Source organism: Phalacrocorax aristotelis, chromosome 17 (assembly GCF_949628215.1).
Source record: "Phalacrocorax aristotelis chromosome 17, bGulAri2.1, whole genome shotgun sequence".
Taxonomy (NCBI): domain Eukaryota; kingdom Metazoa; phylum Chordata; class Aves; order Suliformes; family Phalacrocoracidae; genus Phalacrocorax; species Phalacrocorax aristotelis.
In genome coordinates, this window is record NC_134292.1 from 2,231,652 (window position 1) to 2,242,185 (window position 10,534).

General features: G+C 48.4%; 1 protein-coding gene across 5 annotated transcripts in view; it reads left to right on the forward strand.

Moving 5' to 3' along the window:
* Positions 1–3,786, forward strand: part of NSMF (NMDA receptor synaptonuclear signaling and neuronal migration factor) — a 46,767-nt gene extending 42,981 nt beyond the window's left edge. For all 5 annotated transcript variants that reach the window (XM_075111786.1, XM_075111788.1, XM_075111782.1 and 2 more), the window contains one exon: positions 760–3,786. In XM_075111786.1, the coding sequence (XP_074967887.1) occupies positions 760–857 (98 nt within the window). In that variant the 3' untranslated portion in view covers positions 858–3,786. The remainder of the gene's footprint in view (positions 1–759) is intronic.
* Positions 3,787–10,534: the final 6,748 nt, after the last annotated feature.

The window sequence follows — 10,534 nt, forward strand, 5'->3', positions numbered from 1 at the left end:
CCTCCCTAATCCTTTGCAAAGTCATCTGAAACTAATCTTAATCAGGCCTCAAAAGCGAAAATCCCCTCCTTGAGCCCTGTCTCGGAATCCAGGGTTGTTTCCCCGTGTGTTTTCAAATGCACTCGCTGCCTCTGCCACCAGCCCCGTGCATGGCTTTCGGTCTGCGACTGCCTTGTGAGACCTTCCATCAGAGGTGCCAGTGGTGCAGGACTTGCATCAGTGTGTCCTGCTGCGCTCATTGCGGTGGGAAGAGACGGCTCTGGAGGTCAGAGACAGCCAGTTAATGTCATTTGAAAAAAATATATATCCAATTTTCAATGTTAATTATTTTTAATGTTTCCCACAAATCTTTACAATGTGTTTACTCTTGATTTGTAATTTTCCTGTGCGGCTGCCTTGTGCAGGCTGTTGGAGCTGTTGTCTGATACTCTGCAGCCCCCGGCCCCCCTTCTGCAGTCAGTGCAGAGAGGTCAAAGTCTGGAGACAGACTTTGTGTTCAGTTCCCGCCCCTGTGGTTAAACTCTGCCAAGGGATCATTAAGGAGCCTTTCATGGTTTGGTGAGATCTAAAAAGACGTTTTGCTTCTCTCGGGTCCCTTCACATGCCCTGGCTGTCGGTATTTTCCAAATGAGGCACATGGATGGGTTCTCCTGCGCCCCTGCCTGTAAGTGGGTTGGGGTCTTTTTGCTGCTGCCGCCTCTCACATCTCTCCCTTGTGCTGCAGGGTGTAACCCCTCTGCTTCGTCTCACTTCTCCTAGGTAAGCAAATGATTGAGACTTACTTTGACTTCCGCCTTTACCGCCTCTGGAAGACCCGCCAGCACTCTAAACTATTGGATTACGATGACATTTTATGAGCTGGAGAAGACTTTGCAAGAGGAAGTTTGATGACCGGTGTCCAAGAAGTCATGCTTATTGCAGAGAGACTTTTTTATTGGCACAGGGAGCCCTTCAAAGCCCTATAGGAGGCAGCAGTGCTAAAGGGAGGGAAGGAGGAGCCCTCAGAAGTGTGTCGGGAGGAGTCTCCTGGGTCAAGAGAGACTGGAGGGAAAGGGTTTGACACCTCACTCGCCTCAGGTCAGAGCCGTGGTGTCTCAGGAGGAGCTGTGTGAAATGAGGACAGGATGGAGTTCCTTGCAGAACTGAGCTGTTTTGGGTCAGAATGGGCCAGATTTGATTCCAGGTCCTTTTAAAGACTTTTGAAGCTCAGGTTTTCTTACAAAAAATAAAATCCATTACCCGTGCACTACAATGAAGAAGTGACCAGAGCACAGAATAAGGAGGGGTTTGTTCTGATGGGACCTTCTGTGCTGGGGATCTCGGAGAGCAAGGACTGCTACACCTACTCCTGCAAGCTTAGATCAAGATGATCCAGTTTCAATGTGAATATATACTGGAATATAGAATTGAAATCTAACTTTTGTTTTGTTTAATAGAAAATAAGTGCAATTTTTATAGCGAGAGGGGTAAAATCCCTCCCAATATTTAATTAGTTAAAAATAACACACCAGTAACCAATAGATGAGGTATTTTTGGTCTGCTTGAAAATATATTCAAAATGGTAATATATCTTCTGTAGACATATTTAATCACCAGCAAACATGGTTTTAACATAACTTGGCAGACCCTGCATGTCTGCTGCATTGATTAATTCGGTTTGGTTCGTTACTTCCAGAGTAGCTGTGTTGCACTAATTGTACGTGCTCTCACGAATGTATATTTCTCCTCCAATTAGACACAACTTTGTTACTTTCTATTTTGCTGCTTGCAAAACTATGGGACTTTAGTTTTGCTGAAATACTTTAGGTTAGAAATATGGTACCTGGCTGAGAAACCTCCGTCAGGTTCGCTACGGTATAAAAATGAATTAGAAAATAATAGCCATGGTAATTACTTGTTCATGCCAGTGTTTTGCTGTGTTGAGAGCCGAGTTCTCTTTCTAGTCTGCTGTGAAGAGCAGCACGGTTACATGACCATTAGAAACCCTCCAAGGAGACTGTTCACTGAGGCATTCGGAGGAAATGCTTCTGGAGGAATAGAGCACGGGTTTGTAGCATGAGTTTGAATCTTCCCTATGTTCACTTGATTGCCAGTTGTTTGTGCAGAAACCACCTCTTTTCTGATGCTAAAAATACCTGTTTATTGGTCTGCGCTGCTCACGTCCCTTCCTGCGTAGGACAGAGTAAACCCAGAGCTTTGTCAGAGCAGCCGTGGTTTGAGAACCCAGATTTGTACATGGTATTTGAGGATATATTTTGGAATATATTTACCTTTTGTTTGTTTAGGTCGGGGGCCTGCTTTTTGTGTTGGGAAGGGTGTTTTTCATCTTCTACTTTCCTGTTCAGAGGATAAATACTATTTACAATCTGCATAGGTCACTCTGGCAGTTCTGGGAAGTGATACAAGTTATTTCTTTTATAAGTGAAATACACTGGAGAAGTAACAGGGAAGGATTACCTTTGTTTCCTGACTTCCTGGTATTGAAAATTAGTTGATTGTGAAGTGAAGGAAAATATATGTACAAATCTTCTTTTAAATACTTACGAAAAGAATTAGTTTTTCTGATCTGTAGAGTAATCCTTCCCCCGTGACATATCTGTGGTTGTAATTTGGGGGAGCAGGCCTCTGGCTAGAACTGCTGAACCCTGTACATTTAAAGCAGTTTTAAAATAAAGCTTTTGAAGAAATGATGTACATATAGTAAGTAAGGAGAGGAATAGGTGGAGAGTGATGGTTTAAAGTCATTGAAAGCAACATACTGAACCAAATAGGTCAGGGCTGTTGCCTCCCGCTCTGGTTCGGAGCCGTTGGGAAGCCGCCCTGCTGAGCTGGCCTGACCTCGGGAGGTTTGGTGGCTACGTGTCATCCTAGCTGGACTCTTAGCCTCTTGACTCGGCCGTGTTTACCAGGCTTGTGGTGAAGGGGATAATAGGCACCAGTCTGTAGCTTTTGGAAGAACGTGCCAGATACAAAAAAGAAAACAAAATTTATGCCCATTCTCTTATTATTTAGCACGGTAGCTTCTGCCAGCTGTGCTTGTGAAAGGTGGGAGCTGTAGGTGTGATGAAAGCACCAAGTCATGTGTTGTTTGGAGAAGGAAATGGTAGTGGCAGGATTAAAATGCTGACGCAAAACTCCCTCCCTTTCTGACCCGTTTACCTCCCACGGTTATGCTCCTAACTGGAGACAAACTGTTCTTCCTTTCTCTTCTCTAAAGTACAATCCCAATTCAGTGAACTTGGTAGCATGAATGTAGCATTGTGGAACTATTGAAAATATTATTTAACTCCGAAAGGGCCCGTTTATGTATCCACTTCAGTGATTTCTCTGTAGAACTATTGTATATCTATCCTCATTGACCACTTGTAGAACTAGGGGTGCGAAGTAGAAAGGTAGATTGTACAGTTGCGTAACTTCTATAGGAAGATGTATGTTTGAATGAACATTATGGACTGTTTTACTGGTGCAGTTGACTGTAGTATAGTATAATGACAAACGATGAATGCATTACTCTTTTCCAAAGATCTATATTCCTCATAGTTTGTGATGTTTATGACATGAGCATATTATTTCCTTTGTAGCGTTCATTTGACTAAAGAGATGAAATACTCTAAAAGCTGTGGCTGGAAAGACAATAGGGTTTTGATGTTTGAAGTCCTGTGTGCGAATAGCGTCACTGAAGTTAACCATTTCTGAAAGAGGAAAACAAATTTCTTCCCCTTTTTAACTGGTTGAATTTTTCAAGTGGCTTCTGGGAAAGGAAGGGATCAGCAGAGGCTAGGGTGCAAAAAAAAAAAATTAAGATTATTTAAACTTTAAAGTAGCGTCTGTAACTTCCTCGGTTGGCCCAGCCTGTAAAGGATGACCTCCGGGTGTGCCCTTGCCGCCAGCGTGCAGCACGGTCGCAGCAGGACGCCCCCTCCGCAGCGGCCGAGCGCCCCTGCAGCATCTTCTCCGGGGGGTGATGAGGGCAGGCCCGGGCAGCGCCCGCAGGGCACAGCTCGCCCACAGGGCACTCTGCCAGGGGGAGCTGTGGCTCCTGAGCGCACAGGACGGTTTGTTCCGCTGCAATCTGCTTCTTCCAGCCTTCAGCTACCTGCTCTTGGGGTGTGTCTGTCTGAAGCCCTGAAACCAGTTTGTTCACGTGCAGTCGGTAACGGCTGTCGGAATTGGCTTGGTGGAGCTCACCTCTAACGAGGGTAATTCGAGTGAGCAGTTTACGGTGCGGCTGAGCTCCCGTCCCCGCCTGCTCCGTCAGAGGATCAGCAGCCCTGTCGCACCGTCACGCTCAGCCCCACCGCGGGGAACCGCTACTGCAGCTCCTGTGTGGTCTGGATTTGCTTTTAGCAAGGGCAGGAGGGACGCCTGGTTAATCCTGGAGAGCAGCAGATTAAACTGGGATAGCTGAATTTGTTGCCAGCGCTGGCCGTTCACCCCAGCCACGCATGGGAGTTCCTGCTGCTCTTGCTGTGAGGCAGTATTGGATGTCACCTCAAATCCCTTACCTGGCCTCGTGAACATCAGCAGAGAGCTCTGCTGGTTGGGTTATGGCCTGGGCTGGGACTTTCACCTCCAGGAGAGGAGAAGGGTGGGCAGCAAGTGCATCAGCTGTCCCGCCTGCTGCTCCTCAGCCTGGCTCATGTGCTGGGAGCTGCCCCCAGCAGCTTGGTGCCTGCAGAGCACATTCACTCAGCTGTTAGAGGTTTAGGGAGGTGTATTGGGGCGGGGGGGGGGGGGGGGGTGTGGTGTGGTGTGTCGTATTTTTAGATGTGGCACTTTTATTATACAGTGTTTTCCAGAGAGGCTTTTTCTCTTTTCATCTCATTTGGCTGGGAAGGAAAGGGAAGAAGAAAATTCAGTTACCTGAGTGACATAGAAATAGGTAAAAAATTGAGATACAGCTTTTTGTACTTCTCATGCCACAGCCGCCAACTCCCCTTTGCAGCTGACCTCCAGGCCTGGGATGGGAAACGGATGAGTTAGCAGATAATCCCTTCCTGCATTTAAAAAAAAAACAAAACAAAAAACCCAACCAAAACCGAGAAAAATCCTTGTAGGTCTAGCAAAACATCTGACTGCAAAAGGCAACCGGCCAGCTCATCCTGCCCCGTGTGAGGACTATGCTGTGCGCACCCATGGGATCCCACTGCTTCTGCCTCTGAGTGCCTCGAGAGCCGCCCGAGCCACCACCCGTCGGGGGCTCCGCGCCTCTGTGAGGGGACTCTGGAGTTGAATTTGTTCTTCGTTTCTCAGCCTGGACTTGTTGCCTGCAGCTCAGCACAGGTTTCCTGCTCCTGGAGCTTCTGGAGTACACGAGTACGTGTGTTCATGTTGTCTCTTCACACACAGGCTCTTTCCCGTGGTCTGGGGGAGCTGCTCCCCCTCGATTGCCCCGGCAGCGTTATCGTTGTCGTCCATGCTGTGTTAGTGTCTCTCTGGCTCCTGGCATGCATCCACTTCACAAATAGATGCTGTTTTTTCGGACGTGGCTGCGTTAGTGACCTGTGGCTGGGAGTTCCTGTTCCTAAGGCTCTGCTGGCAGAGTGACTGCAAACACTGCTTCGTCACCTTCAGGCAACATAAGTGGGGTTAGTTGAAAGAATGGAAAATGCTGGTTTTAAGCAGCCCAGCCTGGGGGGATCTGGAAATGGGAGCGTGTCCTTAATTCTGGCCCAGACAGGAGGTAGAACGACAGGTTTGCTCTGCTCTCTTGGTGTAAGTGTAAACATTCAACCATTAAAACCCAGTTTAAGAGTCACGCTTATATATTATTAATGTATTGGTCCAGGATAAGGTATGTTACTGTACAATTAAAAAAATAAAATCCTTCCAGGGCCCTTGGTAATAGGCATGTGTTGCCAGAATCATGCATCAGAGAACGCGCTGCGTCGTGTCATCCTTCCTCGAGCGATCGGGCCACGCTGCCAGTGTCGGGACAGATTTGCAGGTACACATTAAGCTGAATTGCTCTGTGCTCTGGGCTTTGCCATGACATTCCCTGGAGCTGATGATGCAGAGAGCCCTTCCTGAAGGGTGCCACGCAGGTATCCTCCCAGGGGATATCGAGCGGTGATGTCATTTTCCACACCATCTGTAAAAAGTTGTTTGTGATCCTGTATTTTGTCCCACTGATCACAGAGTACCTGTGGCTTTCTGCATCTCATGGGAGTGTTTTTTAATTCTCAGTTGTGGAAACACAAGCCAAAGTAATCTGGAAACTGTTATGGTCTTGATGACAAGTCAGCCTGCTAATAATATCGTATACTCAAGTGGAGTGAGTAAATGGGTGGTTTAATGACCATGAACCTGATTGTGGTCATTGTTACTCCCAGGTAATCCTGCTGTGTCAACAGCAGAATTAGTAGAAAGATACCAGAGGTTGCAGTCTCTGCCTAAAATGCCAGCGTGCAAGCTCTTGCCAACGTGGTGCATGAGCTATCGAAGGGTGATGGGAACCAGTAGCTGCTTTGATTCGGAAATAAAGTCAGCCCAATATCCTGCCACCCTGTGAAAAACTGGAAGGAATAAACATTATGGACATTAAATGTGAAGAATCCATCTGAAGGGAAGCGAAATTGCATTTTTCCATAAACATTTAGTAAATTTTAAAGAACTAATACAGCCTAAAAGTTTTTCACATGATTGTATTGCTTTTAGAATATCTTTAAAACTGGCGTATATAAGGACAGATAAGACCCGTCAAGGGTTGTCTTACATTATGATAGCGATAGCGGAGAGGCAGGCTATATTTAGTTAATCGGCACTCCAGCCTTTCTTCCTTATCTCACCGTCCAAATGAACTGGTGATTAATCACAGCAGTAATGGCCCTGCAAACCTTTGGCGAGAGGCACCTCTCCACCTGCATTGCTAAGCCTTGAGCAAAGCGAACGCCTTCACCGAGAGCCTGAAGCAGCCGACAGAGCCAAGCCTTCATCCCGTGTCACGGGGCGGCCCCTCTGATTCACCGAGCACGTACAGCAGTAACCGACAGGCGCAGCCCCTGCCCTGCTCCGGGGTGTCCGTGGGGTTTCTGCGTGTCTGAGTGGCATTTTCCTCCTGGGGACGTGTTGAGTTGTACGTGGGGAACAATTCTTACCCGTGAGACTGGAACTGCAGGGGTGCTGAGGAGTCTGGGGCAGCCGGCCAAGGACTGCTCACTGCCACGGTCCCCCTGGCCCCTGGCTCAGGTCCAGCATGGATGCACGTCAGTGATATTCAAAAGGCTTCAGTAGAACGTGTGGGGTTATTAGATTTTTTTAAAATGTATTTACTTTTTTAGTGCTAAAACTCAGTTGTAGTGATATAGTGCCCCTTACAATGTCCTGTTAACTTGGAGCTTGTACAGAGCTGGGAGTTCAGGGACGGGTATCTTTGCCCTTACATTTGAAATGCCCCCAAAACATTGCAAATGTGTGTAGCCAAGCAAGGCCCTTTGAGTATGGATCCTGCTCCCCTGCACTTGCTCTACCCCCTGTGCTAAATGAGACATTATTTTAGAATCATAGTGTGTCCTGAGTTGGAAGGGACCCACAAGGATCATCAGGTCCATCTCCTTCCCCTGCACAGGACAACCCCAAATTCACACCATATATCTGAGGGCATTGATTTTGCTAGGTGTTAAGGCAGCGATGACTGAAGAAACTGAGTTTGGTGTTCCCCATCTCAGGAAACCAGGCTGGAGTCGTACCCAAATGAGCAAGAAGGGGCTGTAGTTTTTCCACTGTGTTTTTCCTGTTGTTCTTTTCCTGGGACTGGGGTGACTTCAGTTGTGATATCGAGCCACAGTGCAGCAAAAACCAAGGTCTCACAGGGTGGGGAGGCAATGCGCTTTTAGGGTCTTTACTGTTTCCCCTCGGAGTTCAGGCACCAGTTTTCATTTCCAGCTCCTGTGCCCAGCTGCGAGCCCTCCCTTTGCTGCTGCAGAGCTGCTAGCGAGGGCGGCACCATCGGTCTTCTGAAAAGAAAACCAAACACCTGAGTAACAAATGGGAAGGCTAATGGTGCAGGCTTTGAAAATGGATCTGGTAGTGTGGAGGAGGATAGGTTATATCTGGTATTCCGAGACATTTGAGAAAGTTACTTTCATCCAAATGAGAAAAAGAAAGAAGCATAGTTGTCAAAATAATGGGGGGAAATCCCCAAACCACCCAAGTGTAAATAATAATCAGCCATTAGACAAACCATGTGACGATAAAACACTGTCTGATTCTGCCTTTACTCTCAGTTCAGAGGGAGCCGACAGCGCCCTGCTCCTTTCACAGCCAAACTCCAGAGCAGGGTGCCATTGCTGCGTCCATCCGTGCTGCTCAGGCGAGGCTGGGTCTGCACGTTCCCGCCCGCGGTGTGGGCGAGCAGGCGGGTCCCTCTTCTGCTCACCCACCTCAGCGGGAAGCTGAAGGCAGAACAAGATGCATAAGGAGCTTGAAACAGCCCAGGAGAGCCTCTGGGTTTGAGAGCTCAATGTGAGACATGCTGCTTTGGGGCCAAAACTGTCTTAAAGTTAACAGAGAGTTTTGAAAACAAAGATTATAAGCTCCGAGTGCTCAGTGGGCCCTGGACCAGCAGGCTGGCTCCTTGGAAGAGTCAGAAGAAAGTTACTCCAAAGCACTCTCCCTGGTTTTCGAGGCGGTTTCTGGCTGGCTGCCTGCTGCCCAGGCAGGGGGCAAACCTGGCCGTGACGCAGGAGTCATCTGCCATCTCTGCTGCCTGTGTTAACATGTTTCTCTGAGACTATCTGCTGCTTCGTGTATGATAACCAGGTTTCAAATACATTAATGTTTCTAGGTTTTAAGATGTGATTTAATAAAAAGAGACATTTCTGGGAAAGCAGGTTTTCTCTCGTTTGGGTTTTTTTGTTGTTGTTGTTTTCTCTGGCTGAGTTTATAGACCCAGGAAATGCCACTTGGCAGATGCTTTGCTGTGCTGGCAGGTGAGGGAGATGCAGGTGCTGGGCATCTCTGAATGGCAGCAGCCAGGGAAATGCTGAGAACTCAAGAGCGGATCCCAGTAGGTGCGAGAGGCCTGGATGAGCGCTGTGCCCAGGAGTCGCATGGCACAGGGCAGCTGAAAGGGGAGAAAGGCAAAAACTCCTGATGCTTTGAACAAGGGACCATCTGAGAGAGGCAAATCCAGTGGTGGGGATATTATGGGGTGATTCACAGTTCCAGCACTGTCTGGATCACTAAGGAACTTACAGAGCATTAAGCATGACACCTTTTCCTGGGAAGGGCAACTGCTGAGCACCGTCCTACAAACTGAGAAACAGAGCCCTGGAGAAATTCAAGGGAGGCTAAAGGCCTGACAATCCCTCTGGGGAAAACAGACCAGCTCCAAAATAAAGCACATCCCCTGCAGGGCAGAAGGCATTGAATTCCCATAAGCCACTGTCTTTGTCGCAGGTCTGTTTGACTTAATTTCCAAAGTGAGCAGGTTTGGCTTGAACTCGCAGCTGCAATTTCCCCCTTTATCTCCAGTGCTGTCACCTGCATGTTCCTCTTCCATTAAATGTGGCAACTGCAGCCCCTCTGAGCGCAGGGGCAGAGCAAAACAGGCTGCACAACTCTGTCATTTAACCTCTTCCTTCAGCACTGGGATCTCTCAGCCTTCATTTCTGCATCTTCCCCATTTGGAGACATCCTTCTGCGTGTGCCACCACAGCGGGGTGGGATGTGCAGCACCCATCTCAGCAGTGTGACAGATGACAGAAGTCCGTTTTAACCCCTTACCACCACCTCTGCAGACTGCTTCTGGCCAGGGGCCGGGCCACTGTCCTGCCCAAGGCCCCCACAGAACCAGTGGTGCCCCAAGTACCTGCTGGCCAGAAAGATGGTCTTTATCCTAGAACCATTCCCTGTCAGCACCGCCCTGTTTTTAAACCAGTGTTGTACAGTACAAAGTCAAATTTGTTGCAGAAGCCCAAGTACAATGGATTATTTTTACCTACCGCCTTCTTCCCTCTCCCTTTGTGCTCTGTTACATATGGTGGTGTGATGGACATAAACCCAGAGCGGGAGCTCTGCTGGCAGGGTTTTGCTCCGCCCTGTAAAAGGGCAAGGAACTGAAATGTCTCGCGGGGGTTTAAGGTGAACTCACGTGTTTCTGAGTCCTGCTGGGCCCTGCACTTTCCCTGTTCCCTTGTCACCTGTACTTGGGGTTGTCCGGGCAGATCCTACCGTTGCCAGCAGCGTGTACCAGGTCTGGTACTGCCCTGCTGTACACGCCGCAACCCGTTGGAGCTCCGCGGCCACATCAGCTATGCTGGGGCACCGGGGACTCATGCGTGCGCTACGTGGTGGCACTCTGCCATCACACACTCCGGGCCCTGTCCCCTGCCATCGTCACACCTGGGTTTTGTAATCAAGCATTAGTTTTCATGCCAAAACGTGAGCTGTGTGGGATTCACAGGAGCCTCTTAGTAACAGCACTCGGGCAGTACTTGAGTTAGCCATGGGTCTTAATACAGCAACACCGGGATTAGCTCCAAAGCACTCACTTGCCAGCCAAGGTTCACTCTCCAGTCCTTAATACTGTTTC